General features: G+C 42.0%; 1 protein-coding gene and 1 long non-coding RNA gene across 5 annotated transcripts in view; one reads left to right on the plus strand and one right to left on the minus strand.

The window, feature by feature from the left end:
* Positions 1-1,121, minus strand: part of slc35b1 (solute carrier family 35 member B1) — a 34,385-nt gene extending 33,264 nt beyond the window's left edge. Inside the window, exon 1 of the mRNA XM_068013287.1 lies at positions 938-1,121. Within this exon, the coding sequence (XP_067869388.1) occupies positions 938-1,095 (158 nt within the window). The 5' untranslated portion in view covers positions 1,096-1,121. The remainder of the gene's footprint in view (positions 1-937) is intronic.
* LOC137348095 (uncharacterized) lies at positions 1,121-17,817 on the plus strand. Of its 4 annotated transcripts, none has more exons than XR_010969065.1 (5): positions 1,121-1,423; positions 7,175-7,281; positions 10,447-10,582; positions 14,199-15,478; positions 17,439-17,817. It is a non-coding gene; the product is annotated as an uncharacterized lncRNA (long non-coding RNA). The 4 variants fall into 4 exon arrangements; XR_010969064.1 differs by lacking the exon at positions 14,199-15,478 and adding an exon at positions 16,613-16,754 and having other exon boundaries at positions 17,439-17,810; XR_010969062.1 differs by lacking the exon at positions 14,199-15,478 and having other exon boundaries at positions 1,122-1,423; positions 17,439-17,808.
* Positions 17,818-18,210: the final 393 nt, after the last annotated feature.

Raw genomic sequence — 18,210 nt, forward strand, 5'->3', positions numbered from 1 at the left:
TTGAAGAGGTGACTGTAGATGCCAGACTTGAAAGGGAGCAGAATAGTACCAGGAGCGAGATCAGTTTTTACTACCAATTAGCACACAAGCCAGGAAGGGAAGCTGCTTGGGAATACAGTTGCGAGAGGGGTGGGTAAAGAATGCAAGGAGGTAGCAGAGAAACTAGACAAAGTTGTTAGATTAGGGCTAGGACATGGGAGAACCCATCATAGAATCATACAGTGCAGAATGTGACAATTTCATACATTGTACCTGTGCCAGCTCTTGGGCTATCCTATTAGTCTCACTATCCTGCTCTTTCCCCTTAACCCTGAAACTTTTCTTTTCTAGTAAATATTCAATTTCCTTTTGCTATGCTTATTAGTACACTTACCAATAAATACAATTTAACTAACAAAATTAAATGCATATTACCAGATACTGGACATTTTTCCAACCAGATCAACTTTTCCAAAGCTGAAAACTCACTAAAAATATAAGTATACGTTTTGTTGCCAGAGTAATTACACATTTTGGGAGAGGAGAATGAAATACAAATTCTTTTGATAGAAGAATTAAAGAGGTCTTAAAATGAAACAACCCTGTATTCTTAAACTGGTTTTCAATGCATCATAGTGAAGGACCTATTTCTCTCTAGCTCTGCAATTAGAGCAACCAAAACTGTTATTGTCTGCACTGTGCGTTGGATGGTATAATCATATGTGTATTATTTCATGCGATTATATAGTTCCAAAATAGGCTGGTCACAACCACAAGCCTGAACCAACATGTTGTCTTCCAGTAAGCTGGAAGAGACAGGGGAAGGGGAGTGGAAACAGACCCATCTCCGGGGGTAGATTGGCCTTACTCCTGCTACATCTCCACCTCAGCAACTGCCCCAGGTTGCACCGCCATTGAACTTCGGAAAATTCCTCTCCCTCACACCTCGAGTACTTACATACTCTCTTGTAAAATCCCGTAGTAAAAATAACAAACGAAGACTCCCAGGAAACAGAGCAACAGCCGCAACCGTTCGCTGGGAATTCTCTCCATGGGGTCTTTGGCTGACTCGCCCGGCGGCTCCGGCTCCACGGCAACCACCTCGACTTCTCCCATCAGCCCCCGCGCCGCTGCCAGGACCCACGGCCCAGCCCCCGGCGGGGTAGGGCGTCAAACCTGCCGCCTGAAAACCCCGCCGGCGCAGCAAATAACACAGCTCAAACAGCTGCGCTGATTTTCTTCAACTTCTAAGAGTTAGTTGAAGCTGAATAAATAGAGAAGTATCCGGAGCGCGTTGCTTAATGAAGGGAAATAACCGGCGTTCCTGACTCCCGAGTGAAGGGTCCTGTGCTGATGGTTGAGCTGTCGTGTAGGTTGATGATAGGGCGCCGGCGCGGGACTGTCGGTGGCCGGCAGCTGGAATAGGACCGAGTTTCAATCTGAGGTGAGGGAGTGGGGAGGGAGGAGTAGTAGTAGTCTTATTTTCTTAAGCCTTTTGTTTGTTATCTAAGTATAGTCCTCCTTAGAGGGTTGTGGACCTCGCTCCCCCCATATTAAGAAGCTCCCGCAGCCTACAGTGGTGCAAGGTGATGTTTATTTTAACCACGACTCTGCCAATGTCATTCACTGCTTCAGGCGGCTAACGTCAATTAGAAGGAAATAAATAGATAGCCTACATAGTGCTTCTCACAAATTCAGGATGCCCCATAACGCTTCACAACCAAAGTATTTCTGAAGTGTTATCACGGTTGGAATGCATGGAATGGATTTCAAGTACTCCCTACATAACATGACTTGGGGAGCACCATCACCAGAAGGACTGCAATAGTTAAAAAAGGCAGCTCCCCATCTCAGGACAGCTAAGTATGAGCAACAAATACAGCCATCATGTGAAAGAGAAAAGACCAGCATTTATATCACACCTTTAATAACCTACATAACCATTAATACCAACCCCACAGTCTCATAAATCAAAAGGCAAACTCTTAAAAATCTCGAGATTTGGTGTATAAATGATTTGCTTTTGTTCCCAAACATAAACCAATAGATTGACAGTTAGTGGTTTATTTAACTTCTACAGGTCAGAGTTCTTTACAAAAACTATATTCCTACATCTGAAAATGCTTTTTAAAGTCCTACCAGTTATCACCACATTGCATTGCACCTCAGTTTGAGGTTACAATGACACTGATTGGCTTGACATCTGCTAAAGTGTTGCATGTTTAGCACTTTGCAGTAGCTGTTGGGAAGGTTTCAGTACATAATAGGCCAGAGCATTTGTTTTTGTCACAAGCTACCGTGGGAATGGTAGCATAGTGGTGATTTTACTGGATTAGTAATCCAGAGGACTGGACTAATGGTCCATAGACATGAGTTCTAGCAAGCCACTCAGTTGTATCAAACCACCATGGAAAAGTCAAATGAGTAAAATCAGACAGACCACCTGGCATTGACCTAGGCACTGGATATGACAAAGGCACCCTCTGCCCAGTCAACCCTGCAAAGTTCTCTTCACCAACATTTGGGGAATTGTGCCAAAATTGGAAGAGCTGTCCCACAGACTAGCCAAGTAATAGCCTGTCGTAGTCATACTCACGGAATCATACCTTACAGACACCTCCATCAACATCTCTGGGTATGTCCTGCTCCACCAGCAGGACAGAGGTGGCAGCACAGTTGTATATGGACAGGAAGGATGGCCCTGGGAGTCCTTAGCATTGACTCTAGACTCCATGAAGTCACAAGGCATCAGGTCAAACATGGGCAAAAAATCCTCCTGCTGATGACCACCTACTGCCATCCCTCAATCAACGCTCCTCCAATTTGAATACTACTTGGAGGAAGCACTAAGGCACAGAATGTACTCTGGCTGGGGGACTTTAATGTCCATCACCAAGAGTGGCTTGCCAGCAGCACTACTGACTGAGCTGGCTGAGTCCTGAAGGACATATCTACCAGATTGAGCCTGCGGAAGGTGGTGAGTGAACCAGCACAAGTGAAGTACCTACTTGACCTCGTCCTCATCAAATTACCTGTTGCAGATGCATCTGTCCATGACTGTATTGGTCTCCTTGTGGAGACAAAGTCCCATCTTCACACTGAGGGCATCCTTCATCGTATTGTGTGGCACTACGAAATGGGATAAAGTCAGAACAGATCTACCAGCTCAAAACTGGGCATCTATGGGTGATGTGGACCATCAGCAGCAGCAGAACTGTATTCAACCACAATCTGTAACCTCCTAACACAGCATATCCCTCACTGTACCATTACCAACAAGCCAAAGGACCAACCCTGGTTCAACTCATTCTATCACTGTTCCCTTTCACTGTACTCATTCTTAGCCCCTCTTTTGCTTCACTAGCTAGTTTGTTTAAAAAAAAACAAAATCAGTGTCCATGCGTTGCTGTCTTCCATGCTTTTCTATCAATGCTTGACTTTGCTTTACCAGACATTCCCAAACTAAGCAACAAGGACACCTGCCTGTCTCACTCAGAGGTAATGGTTACAATATATATTTTTTCCAGTGCTGGCACTAACACTTTGTTCAACTCTCAGGGTAATATCTGAATCTACTCTGCTCAGACATCCCCTGCAAACAATTCCAGTTTACAGACATTTTCAGTACTTCTCAGCTTAAATCTGTTTTTCTGCAGTTAACAAAAAAAGTTGTTTGCCTTCTGGTGCAACATTTTATTTTCTTGAAGTGCTCATGGGACCTTGGTTTGCAAACATTCAGTTTATTCAGCCAAACAACACTGCAATGATGTGGCCATTATCTTACTGGTAGCATTTTAACATATGTTCTAAGTCCCCTTGAGGAAGAGACTCCAGAGGCCTTTCCCCAGCACCTGACAGCAGCAATGTCACTCTCACGTGCCAGCATAGATACATCCACTCCAGAGAATTCAGCAAGAATTTGCTTCCTTTTTGCTCCTGTGAACTATGGACATGGGAGACTGCATTAATTCACTTGCCCAGCTTCACCCTCAGCTCCAAAGAGGACTTTCAATATTACAGCACCTCCTTGAGCTGCTAACTTGTTAGGTATCCAATCCTGTCACCTGCAATGGCTTCTCTTCCCTCACCGTTGTCTCTTGTCTCCCCTAAGGATCTATCCTTGGCCCTCACCTATTTCTCATCTACATGCTTCCTCTTGGTAACATCATCTGAAAACACAGCATCAGTTTCCACAAGTAGCTGACAACACCTAGTTCAACCTCACCACCACCTCCCTCGACCCTGCCACTGTCTCTAAATTGTCAGACTGCTAGTCCAACATGCAGTACTATTGTTGTCTTCGGTACCTGCTACAAACTCCACTCCCTAGCCACAGACTCCATCCCTCTCCCTGACACTTGTCTGAGACTGAACCAGATTGTTTGCAACCTTGGTGTCATATTTGACCTCGAGATGAGCTTCCGACCGTATATATCCGCGCCATCACTAAGTCCACTTATTTCCACCTCTATTACATCACCCGACTCCATCCCTGCCTCAGCTCATCTGCTGAAACCCTCATTGTTATCTCTAGACTGGGCTAGTTCAACATGACCTCCTAGGTTCTATCCTCCCTAAACTTGATCCCAACCAAAACACTGCTCTCCATGCCCTAACTCACACCAAGTCCTGTTCACCCATCACCCCTGTGCTCGCTGACCTACATTGGCTCCCAGATAAGCAATGCTTCGATTTTAAAGTTCTCATCCTTGTTTACAAATCCCTCCATGGCCTCACCCCCTCCCTATCTCGATAATCTCCAAACCCACAACCCTCCGACATATCTGAGCTCCTCTAATTCTGGCCTCTTGAGACAAATATCTCCACAGAAAGAATAGTACACTAGACTGTCATAGCCAAGACCTTCGTTGAACAGTTGGAAATACCCAATTCACAAAGACACATCTTACCTGGGTGTAAGATGGCCCACAACCACCTTTTCACAATAACCAGGGATAGGCACTAAAATGCGGCCTTGCCAGTGTCACCCACATCCTGGGCACAAATACTTTAAGAAAACATTAGATTTATATGCTATGAGAGGGCTGACCTCATAGATAGACAAGAATATAAGAAACAGGAGCAGGGTAGGCCATATGCTCCTTGAGCCTGCTCCACCAATAAGATTATGGCTGATCTTTGACCTCAATTCCACTTTGCCGCCTGATCCCACAAATCCCATAATTCCCCTCGAGTTCAAAAATCTATTTATCTCAGCCTTGAATATTCTCAGCGACAGTGTATTCACATATCTCTGGGGTAAAGAATTCTAAAGATTCACGATCCTCTGAGTGAAGAAATTTCTTCTGATCTTTGTCTTACATGATTGACACCTAGATCTAGACTTTCTAGCCAGGGTTTCTTCATCTACCCTGTAAAGCCCTCTCAGAATATTATACGGTTAAATGATATCACCTTTCATTCTTTTAAACTCCAGAGAGTATAGGCCCATTCTACTCAACCCCGCTCATCATAAGGCAACCCTCTCATCCCAGGAATTGATCTAATGAACCTTCGCTGCACCAACTCCAAGGCAAGTATATCCTTCCCTAGATAAAGAGACCAATACTATGCACAGTACTCCAGGTGGGGGCTTACCAAAACCTGTACAATTGTAGCAAGACTTCCTTCGTCTTGTACTCCAGCCCCCTTTTAATAAAGGGCAACAGGCCATTTGTGTTTCTAATTGCTTGCTGTTCCTGTATGCTAACTTGCTGTGTTTCTTGTATGAGGACACCCAAATACTGCTGTACATCAACATTTAAAGGTTTCTCACCATTTAAAAAATATTCTGCTGTTCAATTCTTCCTACCAAAGTGTACAACCTCACATTTTCCCACATTTTTCTCCATATGCCACTTTTTGCCCACTCAATTAACCTGACTTTTTATTCGTTCAGGGGATGTGGGCGTCGCTGGCTAGGCCAGCATTTATTGCCTATCCCTAATTGCCATTGAGAAGCTAGCAGTGAGCTGCCTTCTTGAACTGCTGCAGTCCATGTGGGGTGCAGGTACACCAACAATGCTGATAGGAAGGGAGTTCCAGGATTTTGACCCAGCTACAGTGAAGATATAGTTCCAAGTCAGGATGGTGTGTGATTTGAAGGGGAACTTGCAGGTGGTGGTGTTCCTATGCATCTGCTGCCCTTGTCCTTCTCGGTGATAGAGATCGTGGGTTTGGAAGGTACTGTCGAAGGAGCCTTGGTGAGTTGCTGCAGTGCATCTTGTAGATGGTACACACTGCTGCCATTGTGCGTCGGTGCTGGAGGGAGTGAATGTTGAAGGTGGTGCATGGAGTGTCAATCAAGCGGGCTGCTTTGTCCTGGATGGTGTCGAGCTTCTTGAGTGTTGTTGGAGCTGCACCCATCCAGACAAGTGGAGAGTATTTTCTGTCTTGTGCCTTGTAGACCGTGGACAGGCATTGGGGAGTCTGTATCCCTTTGCAGCCTCGTTATCTCCTCCTCGCACTTACTGTCCCACATAGTTTGGTATCGTCAGCCAACCAGGATACATTACTCTCAGTACCTTTATCACAGTCATTAATAGAGATTGTAAATAGCTGAGGCTCCAGCACTGATCCTTGTGGCATCCCACTAGTTACAGTCTGCCAACTTGAAAATATGCTGATTATCCCTACATTTTGCTTTCTGTCTGTTAACTTATCCTCTATCCGTACAAATATATTACCCCCCAACCCCATGAGCCCTTATCTTGTGTAGTAACCTTTTATATGGCACCTTGTCGGATGTCTTTTGTTACAACATGTACTTCCAAACATCATTCATAATTATGGGAGGAAAAGAGTTGTATAGTTGCTTTCCTGATCTGAAATCATCATTTTATTTATGAAATTTTCCATAATTAAATTAAATGCTCTAATTTTAACAATGCAAAAGATGCCAAAAATGTCTACTGCTAACCAATGATTTCTAGAAAGCTGTGAGCTATGATAAGTATAAGAGTGATATCTCACAGCTTCTCAATGTTTATTTTTTATTCATTAGGTAAGTCATTAAAATCTAAATAATAAAACAGATTTAAATATTTTTCATTAGGGACCTGTGTTGCTTCAGGACTGTGGAATGTCCCTAGTGGCATTGTTTTGATCGGCTTTGTTCTCTCAATGCCCTCTGTTCTCAACTGCTACATGATCTGCATGAAACAAAAAAAAACTAATGGAGACTGTGTTCTTACAGGAGCTGTCATGAAGGCTCTTATGAGATTCTCAGCAGGACCCAGAATAGGCTCATCATCTGGAATATATGGAAACATTGTTTGATCAATTTTAATACATGCTGTAAAGGTAAATTAATCCATACAAAAGTCTAGAGATACTTTATTTAGTGATTAAGTCTTTTGTAGTGAATTCTGAAACAATATAATGATCATTTAGACTGAGAACCAGCTTCAAAACTTATTTACTGCAAACAATTAAAATGGGCTTTCCTGATCTGTGTTGATGCATTTAAAATTCAAATGGAACTGAAGTGCATCTTTAACATTAAACAGTTTTATTTTGAAATACCCTATAAGGAATCTAGAGACAAAACGTACCCATTTAATTGGATGTTTTAGATTTGAAATGTCCAATTAGATCAGTATTGTTTCAACATGGTCAGTCTGTCTGCGGCTGATATAGCACTGCCACCTAGAGGATGAACAAAGCAAGCAGATGTGTCTCACTAAAAGTGAAATGATAATTTCAGTATCTTTGCATTAGGAATCTTTTCTGTTCATTCCCAAAGTTTCCATTTATTTTTTAATTTTATTACAAAGTAGTACCAAATTGTATTTACTAAAGATTAGATAAACTAAGTTCAGGTGGCAGGTGGTGAACTTGAAGGTCCTGCTGATCAGTCTTTCCTATCCTAACATAGTCATCAACCATCACTGTTTCCCATGACCAGAAGTCACATGGGCAGTGAGCCAATGATGGGTAGAAGGACATGCCTCATGGACAGAGAGCTGGCAGCTGTTAGGAGCGGATAGCCCCAGCCATAGAGTTGTCAATATGTAGCAGGGGGGTGCCTCGTTGGCAGTGAGCTGGTACAATATGAGAACAGACACTATGCCAACAGTGAGCTTGGTGCAGTGTAGAACAGGTGCCTTGTGTCCAGTGAGCTGGATGAGTGTACATGTCGAGCTGCCATGTGAGCAGTGAGCTGGTGATGTTAGCAAAGGATGGGCAATAAGCAGCACACTACATTTGGCCATGATCGTAGCTTTTTGTTGGCTCCAGGGAGGAGTCAGTTCCAACTGTAAAAACACAACTGTGTATCTGTTGCTGTAAGATAATGATTACGTCAGCCATTGGGTGTGCTCCAATTTGCAACACAACAGATCTCACTCACTGAAAAAACTATCTTGGGGATCTTCTCTTGCAAACAAGTCAACAAAGCCTGGTGGTGAATATACATAGCACAGCCATTCACAGAATGGTTTAATTAAAAATATTTACAAGTAACAAATACATATTTGTACTCTTTCAACTTCTATTTTTTTGCTTTCTGGAGTTCATTCTTGTTTTCAAATGGCCTTCAATAGCTTACCTCCCCAACCCCAGCCCCTATCTCGAACCATGCCCCTCTGTTCTTCCAGTACTGACTCCATGGTGTCATCACTTTTAGCCACTATATGCCCTGCTCTCTGGCACTCCCTCCTTAAACTTAAACAAACCTCCATAAAACCCTTTCCTTCAACCATAGTTTCACTTCCCCAACCTTTTCCTCGTGCTCAGTGTCTGTTTTGTTCTTTCCCCTGTAAAGCATTCTCAAGCACTTTTCTGTACATGAGGATTGCTGTAGAAATATAAGTTGTTATTGTGAAGATGCAGTTCTGCTCCAGTATCACATCCTATTTGTACCAATAGGCTGTGCCTCTCTGTTTTAATTCATTCCTGGATAACATTTCTTCCATCTTTTCAAAATCATCTAAGTTCAGAATTTCAGAAATTGCTACATTACATTGGAATAGATCTGCCAGTTGACGTATAACTGGGAATGAAAGTTATTTTGGTTTCAAATTGTAACTTATTTTAGTATACGTTACTTTAAAACTAAACATGCCAAAATAGGTTTGCAATTTGCTTCATTCTTCCCAATTATTACTGGCATTCCAAATGTTTCCCTGATCTCAGCAGCTCTCCACCAAAAGCAACGCTCGGCTGACATTCCTGTTTTCATAAAAAGGAGAAAAGGAAAATTTTCACCAATATCAGTGAACTGCTAACAAAATCACAAGACAACATAGTTTTTAAATGTGTGATTTGTGAGAATGCAATCTTGTTATTGGCAATGAAAAATTAGCAGCCAATTACAACACACTTGCTATGATGATCCCTTGATGCTTCTCAAGCAGATAATGAGCCACTATGAATGGCAACAGGTTTGGTGCTCCTGCCTTGGTGTGCACACCTTTCTGGAGAAAATATTTGAATGCTGCATCTCCTTCACATCAAAGAAGGCAACACAGAACAGTTATAGCTGTCTCTCTCACTTGGCAAATCTTGCAGCAGACCCAGGTGAAGGTGCTTGGGAAGTGTTCAAAAGTAAGTGACTGTTATTATAACACAGCAGTACAGGACATAGGGAAAGTAAAAAGCCAAATAAATGTAAATATGGAACAAGAAATAGAGATAAAAACAGTAATATAAATTATATATGCCATGATGAGAGAGAGAATACATGCAGGAAGGAATTTTTAATGAGCCAAATTACCATATATCATCCCCACAATTTGTATGTTGAAAAGAAAATCTGAAACTTACTAGATTAGTATCCAACAGGTAATGGTTACTCACATCTTTATAGGAATCACTCTATATGTGAAGGCAGTAGCTAATTTTGACCAAGCTTATGGCCGCTATCCTAATTTCTGATGTGGCTTAGTGTCAAATTTTGTATGATAATGCTCCTGAGAAATTGGAACTTTTATTTGTGCATTAAAGGCCTATATAAATGCAAGTTGTTGATTTATTAAGTGTGTGTCTAAACTCAATACAATATGCTCTCTTTTGAGTGTCAGCCGCAGCTCAGTTGGTAGCACTCTTGCCTCTGAGTCAGAGGTTTGTGGGTTCAAGTCCCACTACAGACATAAATCAAGGCCGACACTCCAGTGCAGTACTGAGGTAGTGCTGCACTGTCGGAGATGTGTTCTTTCGGATAAGATGTTGAACCGAGGCCCCATCTGCCCTCTCAGGTGAACATAAAAGATCCCTTGGCACTATTTCAGAGTTATCCCTGGTGTCCTGGCCAATATTTATCCTTCAATCTACATCATAAAAGCAGATTATCTGGTCATTATCACATTGCTGTTTGTGGAAGCTTTCTGTGCGCAAATTAGCTGCAGCGTGTCCTACATTACAACAGTGATTACACTTCAATAGTAATTCATTGGCTGTAAAGTGCTTTGGTACACCCTGTGGTTATGAAAGGCACTGTATAAATGCAAGTCTTCCTTTTTGTTACAGAGCAAGGAGAACCCTGTGGGCACCATACACCTGAGCAACAACTGTTGCCACCCTACTTGAAGAAGGCAGCAACATGAAACATTATGGGAACATTTATTGTGAAGAACATATTATGGCATAAATCAGAGCTCTGATTGTAAGTTTTAGCTCTCACGAGAGATGTAAACTGTGTGAATGAACTGGGTGTATAACATTTGAAAGATCTTTCAATAGATAAACTCGAGTTTCATCCAACAGTCTTGTCACTTATTAAACTCTATAAGAATTATGTTCTGAAAGGATATATTAACATCTTCTGGAGCAATTCTAATTATTTTGTTATAAAAATATCGTACTGATTCAGTAGCTCACTGCCGAATGGCTTACTCCTGCTCTTAATTCGTATGCATCATTTAGATTTTTCTTAATATTTAACCAGTACATTAAAATCCAACTGAATTCTTTTAGTTGTACACTTTCTTCTAATGCCTTCAGAAAGGCTAAGACAGCATGGTGAAATTGCAGATTCTCAACATACTGTGACTAAAGGCTAATTGTTAAACTTGAGTTCACTAACACATGCTGCACACATGTAACAACATATGGTTCAAATCAGGGAAGATTCAATCTTTTAATAACTGCCTTTTGCTATGAACATGATCAGATCTACTGGGAAAAAGGCTGAATCATAACAGTTCTCTCTCTGATGCTGCTGGGCAATGATTCAGGTTCATCTTGGGGTTAATCATAGGTAAAAGGACCTTCTTTATCACCTGTAGCCCATAAGTTAAATATGCAGCCATTCACTTTGCTACCCCTTATATGAAGGAGACATTTAGTATTTGGTATCATAGACTGTAGCAGGATTAATAATATGCAAACATCAACAAAACACATGAAATTTGTTCACCACTGGCACACACAACTTAATAAAATGGATTTTCTTTTAATAGGGCAAATTCAGCTAGACTGCACTCCCAGAGCAGAGACTGTTTAGACAGGTTGCAAATTGGAGATCTGTCTATAAAAGGATTGTACAATCTTTCGTATGGGAGGGCCACATTACAATTTTTGTCTTACATAGGGGGCCGGTGAGACAATTTTGGAAAGATAAAGGCATTAAAACTTTTAATCAAAACAACAATTGTACATTTTTGTGAAGAAGCTTTAAATGAGTAGTTTAATTTATTGACTTACTTTCTCTTCACTGTGTTGGACACTGATTTAGTAAGATAACTGGCATTTTTTGCTTGCAAAAGTAGTCAGTGTTTGCCTGCACACTTGATGTGGTGATGCAGACTATTCTGGATAGATGTCATTCAGTCAGGAGTGATCTTGATCACACTCTCTCCCTCTCCCCCTCTCTCCCTCCCTCTCTCTCCCTCCCTCTCTGTGTCCCCCTCTCTGTGTCATTCCCCCTCTCTGTGTCGTCCTCGCTCTCTGTGTCCCCCCTCCCCCTCTCTCTCTCTATCCCCCCTCTCTCTTTCTCTGTCCTCCCCTCTTTTGCTCTCTGAGCCTCCCCCCTCCTTTCTCTCTCTGTTCCCCCCCTCTCTCTGACTGTTGCAGAGAGCAGGAATGCTCAGCAGATGGTTGGTCAGTTTTTTTTGAAGATCGCAAGTCAGTTTCACAGCTGACAGCTGCTGATATCGAGAACAGCAGTTTCAACTTCAGACATACTCAGCTTTTTCCAGCGGGCTTTTTAAAGAAAAAGTCGGAACCAGCCGGAAAACTCAGAATCTGTCCGAAGTTGGGAAATCGCTGTTCCCAATGTTAACAGTTGTCAGCTGTGAAACTGACTTGCGATCTTTTTTAAAAGCCGGACTGGCAATGGGAAATTTCTCATCTCCAGTCACGGACACCAGGCGAGGATGAGGAACAGTCCGGCACAGTTTACATCCGCGGACCGGCTGGTAACCTTTGGTGGGCTGGAACCTGGTCCGCAGGCCGTATATTGGACAACCCTGGTCTATAACATGATAGCTCCATCTCTCCATCTCTAGGAGTACACACCTGAAGAGTGCTCAACCAAAAAGCTATAATCTGTCTTTTCTCTTTACAGATGCTGACTGACCTGCTGTGCATTTCTACCATTTTCTGTTTTTATTTCAGATTTGCAGAGCTTTTTTTTTCATTTTATTTGACTCTTCAGATATCCCTGGTGGAATGAAAGCTAAATGCAGTGGTAACTCACTCCCACTGGTAGTTGATTGCAGTGGTTAACTATCACTGCAGTTCAGCATCAGCCAAGTAGCACACCATGATCACAACCATCCATCCTCTGGGATAAGAAACTTCACTGTATGACTCATTGATACTCAGATCTTCTCCTTTGTTAAGCTCATTAATGCCAGAACACTTTGTGATGTAACTCTGCAGTTGTGGAATGCTGCACAAATTTGTCATTAATAACCATTAGCATGTTGGAGTCGTAACTAGCACAAAGGAAGATGGAAGCAAAATACTGCAGATGCTGAAAATCTGAAATAAAAAAAGAAAGTGCTGGAAGTACTCAGCAGGTCAGGCAGCATCTGTGGAGGGAGTAGCAGAGTTAACGTTTCAGGTCTGAGACCTTTCATCAGAACTGGCAAAGGTTAGAAAAGAATTAGGTTTTAAGCAAGTGAAGGGGCCAGGGCGGGTGGGGATAGTGGGGAAGAGAACAAAAGTAGAGGTGTGTGATAGGGCAGAGTGCAGGAGAGATTAAATAAAAAAGCTGTCCTGGGACAAAGGCAAAGAGTGTGTTAATGCTTGTGGTGAAAGACAAAGCATTAGTCCAGAGAGAGTGTTAATAGTGGAATAATGAGCAGCTCTGTTTACATGAAAAACAGGCACATGGTTTAAAAAATAAAAATAAAATAAAAAATATTTTAAAAAGGTCAGTCATGCTCCAAAGTTATTGAACTCACTGTTGAGTCTGTAAGGCTGTAGAGTACCTAATCGAAAGATCAGGTGCTGCTCCTTGAGCTTGCGTTGATGTTTGCTGGAACACTGGAGCAGGCCAAAGACTGAAATGTTGGCGTGAGAGCAGGTGTGGGTGGGGGGATGTTAAAATGGCAAGCGACCGAAAGCTCGGGGTCATGCTTTCAGACTGAGCAGGGGTGCTCCGCAAAGTGGTTGCTCAATCTGAGTTTGGTCCCACCAATATAGAGGCGACCACATTGTGAGCAGCGAATACCGTATACCAAATTGAAGGAAGTACAAATAAATCACTGCTTCACCCAGAAGGAGTGTTTGGGGCCTTGAACGGTGAGGAGAGAGGAGGTAAAAGGGCAGGTATTACACCTGCGATTGCATGGGAAGGTGCCGTGGAAATGGGACGAGGTGATGGAGGAGTGGACCAGGGTGTCGTGGAGGGAACAATCCCTTCAGAATGCTGACGGGAGGGGAAGAGAAGATGTGTTTGATGATGGCATCACGCTGGAGGTGGCGGAAATGGCGGAGGATGATCCTTTGGATGTGGAGTGGAAAGTGAGGACTAAGGACCACATACCTCTTTTTCATGTAGACAGAGCTGCTCATTATTCCGCTATTAACACTGTCTCTGGATTAATGCTTGTCTTTCACCACAGGCATTAACACACTCTTTGCCTTCATCCGAGGACAGCTTTGTTATTTAATCTCTACTGCCCTCTGCCCTATCATACACCCCCCCCCACCTTTTGTTCTCTCCCCCCCCACCCCCTTCACTTGCTTAAAACCTAATTCTTTTCTAACTTTTACCAGTTCTGATGAAAGGTCACGGACCTGAAACATTAACTCTGCTTCTCTTTCCACAGATGCTGCCTGATCTGCTGAGAATGTCCAGCACTTTTTGTTTTTATTACAAAGGAAGATGGTTTTGGTTGTTGGAGGCCAATCATCGTAACCCCAGGACATCACTTCCTCAGGGCAGTGTCGTAGGCCCAACCATTTTCAACTGCTTCATCAATGACCTTCCCTCCAACATAAATCAGATGTGGGATGTTTGCTAATGATTGCACAATGTTCAGTACCATTGGCAACTCCTCTGATGCTGAAGTAGTCCGTGCCTGCATGCAGCAACACCTAGGCATAGACTGAAAAGTGGCAAGTAACATATGTGCCACACAAGTGCCAGGCAATGACCATCTCCAACAAGAGAGAATCTAATCATCTCCCCTTGACATTCAACTGTATTACCATCGCTAGATCCCCCACTATCAACATCCTGGGGGTTGCCAACTGAACTAGCCATATAAATACTGTGGCTACAAGATAGGCCGAATGGCCTCCTTCTGTGCTGTTATGACTCTCACGATGTTAAGAGCAGGTCAGAGGCTTGGAATTCTGCAGTAAATAACCCATCTCCTGACTCCCTAATGCCGGCCACCATCTACAAGGGACAAGTCAGGGGTGTGATGGAATACTCTCTCTTGCCTGGATGAGTGCAGTCCAAAAACACTGAAGAAGCTCAAGACCATCCAAGACAAAGCAGCCTGCTTGATCGGCACCTCATCCACCACCTTAAATATTCACTGCCGGCGCACAGTGGCAGCTGTGTGTACCATATACCATATGCACTGCAGCAACTCACCAAGGTTCCTTCAACAGTACCTTCCAAACCCGTGACCTCTCCAACTTAGAACGACAAGGGCAATAGATGCATGGGAACACCAGCGCCTGCAAGTTTCCCTCCAAGTCACAAACCTTCCTGACTTGGAACTATATCGCCGTTTCTTCTCTGTTGCTGAATCAAAATCCTGGAACTCCATTCCTAACAGTACCATGGGTGAACCTACGCCACATGGACTGCAGCAGTTCAAGAAGGTGACTCACCACCATCTTCTCAAGGGCAACTGAAGATGGGCAATAAATACTGGCCTTGCTAGTGATGCTCACATCCCAAGAATGAGTTTTAAAAAATGTCCAATTGGCCTTTTTTTAATCCTTATTCAAATATGAAAGAATTCCCCAATTGTACTTTGCTCATATCTACTATTTTTGCTGAAGTTGATAACCATAACCAGCACCAATTTTTCTCAATGTTCTGTCCCAAAGGAGAAGGCCCTACAGACTCAGTACTACCCAGACCGAATTGGTATGAGTCTTAAATTTCATGAACACTTAACTGTACCTTAAACTGTGTCAAGTGTGATCATTGAGTTTGACATTGTTGAGTGGATGTGATGGCTCTGTATACACCTGATTCATGTTGAATGAATACACTTTAAACAAGTTCTTTCTCAAGTATAATGAGAAATGCAAACAAATGATCCTGCAGCTGGTTTGAATTTTAAAAATAAACAGTGATGTAAGCAAATTGTATGAAAGGCCTTGGGGTTGACACAGGCAACCAGGCTAGTTAGATATAGCTACAGATGGACTGAGAGCTTCTTTTGATAAGGCATTTGAAATGCAATGTAAAGGTAGCTGTCCTTAATCTCATATTTGCAGTCCTTATCCTGGTAATCATTAAGCTAAAGGCAGCAAGTTTAAATGATGCAAAATTTCTGTGAAAAAGGAATGACAGAGTAGCTGTTAGCAAACAAGAACAATTTTGATTGGGAAAAAAGTTACATTTCCTCTATTTTTTGAATTGATTCTCTTCATTTTTAATCACTCTCTCCTGCTATTTGTCTATTTTTGCCTGCTTCTCCTTGTATTCACTGTTTGTTTCTGCTTTTCTTACTTATACTGGTATTCATTGAATGTACACTGCATCTTCAATCTTAGAGATTGTGGGTTGTTACCTGTAGCAGACAATGGGCTAATTTTCCTGGCCTCCACTTGTACCCAAATGTGGTGGGTTAGGTCATCAATTAGGATACATTGACTTGGGTATCAGCCTTGATTGTCTCACCTAACTACCTTCCTGTAATACAACTAGAACCTGGATCCTAATTCAAGAAGCGGTTGCACAATGCGACCTAAGGCTCCCCATGCAACTTTATTGAGGGACTGTTTCTGCAGTAAATATGTAAACAAATGAGCACAAGCTGTTGTTTTAATGTCACTATTTGTGACCTTTTGATAAAACTGCAAAAATTATTGTACAACTCGGTGCCATTTTATTGTACAAAGCTATTTAATCTTCCCTATGTGAATACTTCATTGTCTAGCTGCCATCCGGAAATGGCTGCCTTCCTTCTTTATGTTGAAGCATAAGCTAACGCTATTTCTTTTCGTCATCTCCATTTCTGATAACACAAGTACCACCTTTTTCACTTTCCAGCTGTTCCACATATGGCAACTTCATAAAATGGCAAGTGAAATACCAATTCCCCAGAAGTTGAGTCGGAAGCATGGGGAGCGCATAGCTTTATTCCTTTTTTAGATACAAAAAGACTGATGGATCTAACCCTAAAATTAAACAAGTAAGGCTTGGCATTGTGGCTTGTATTAATATCTTTGCTGTGATTAAATTAGTTGGAAAATTACTAACTAATGCCTTTATACCATAAGACACAGAAATAAGTGGAAAAACTGGGCCTGTATTTTATAAACAAAAGGACTTAGCACCTGATTTACATTTGTGATATTGTTGATCAACTTGCTTAAAAACCAGACAATCTAGTCCAAAACCAGAATAGCGGAGACACTATTCAGAAGGCTATTATTAGGGGAACTATTAGAACAAAGGTCAGATTCTAATCTAGTTTAGAAACATTCCACAATATGGAACTCACTGAGCCAGTTAAGTGTACCTTGCAGCAAAAATTTATCTTTTATCTTCAGGTGTGGATGAAAGAAATTACACCTACATTTTACACTGTTGAATTGCAAAATTTGTTCGAATTACCTTCAGCATATTCTGAAAAAAATATTCCTTAGTAAACCTCATATTTACACTGCATCTTGCAGCCTAGGGATTAGCCAAAAGATTCAAAGCACTGTAATCCAAAGCCATCTGAATTGGAGCCTGCAGCTCCACATCATTAGCATGTTTTTTCTACAACTTTTGAGTCTAAAGATAAATATCAGATTTGAGTACCATAAGTGGCAAACAAAACCTTCACATCGATTGAGCTGATGTGTTACAATGTCCTTTATTTTCCTAGGATTGTCTGCTGATTGGAGGAATCCTGGGATGTCCTGGTGAAATATCCTGTCCCAGGTGTGAAGTTCTACTGGAGTGCCTGCTTGTCTCTGAAGTTTGGATGTGTGTACCTGCAACCAATTGTTTCATCATCTGGTGAATGGCTGCCAGATTAAGACTGTTGTTGAATTATCATAGCAATATGGAAAGATGACTTTCATTAAGCAATTTTGGACTATCCGCAAACTGGAGATATTTTTACAGCAAGTCTTTCAAGAAGTAAACACTAATTTACTTCATGTACAGCAAATGGTTAGGGCCAAAGAATGTTACTTGTTGGATGTGCTGCCAAAAATAGAAGATAAATAAAATAAGGTCTACTTACCAAATTCTGAAAATTCAGAAGTGTTTGCCTAGAATATTGTGCAAAGTGGTGACCATTTTTTCCTATCGGTTAGCCTTTTTGTTTGAGGGGGACTGAAGAGCCGCTATATGTCACCATCGTTGGTCTTTTTAGTTATGTACTAATTTTGTTTAATACTTTTAAAATGTTGTCTCTTTTTCCGTATATTATGTTTTTGGTTCATTTGTTCTTGGGATGTGGGCAGCAATGAAATGGCAACATTGATACCCATTCCTAGCTGCCCTGAGGGTGCTTAAGAGTCAACCACGTCTTTTGGACTGGAGTCAATACCAAATAGGAGTGGCAGGATTCCCTTCCCTTAGTGAACCAGTTGGATTTTTACCATATTTTCTCCTGGTACTAACCCATATATTACCAGAATAATAGAACT

Source organism: Heterodontus francisci, chromosome 33 (genome assembly GCF_036365525.1).
Source record: "Heterodontus francisci isolate sHetFra1 chromosome 33, sHetFra1.hap1, whole genome shotgun sequence".
In the NCBI taxonomy this organism is placed as follows: domain Eukaryota; kingdom Metazoa; phylum Chordata; class Chondrichthyes; order Heterodontiformes; family Heterodontidae; genus Heterodontus; species Heterodontus francisci.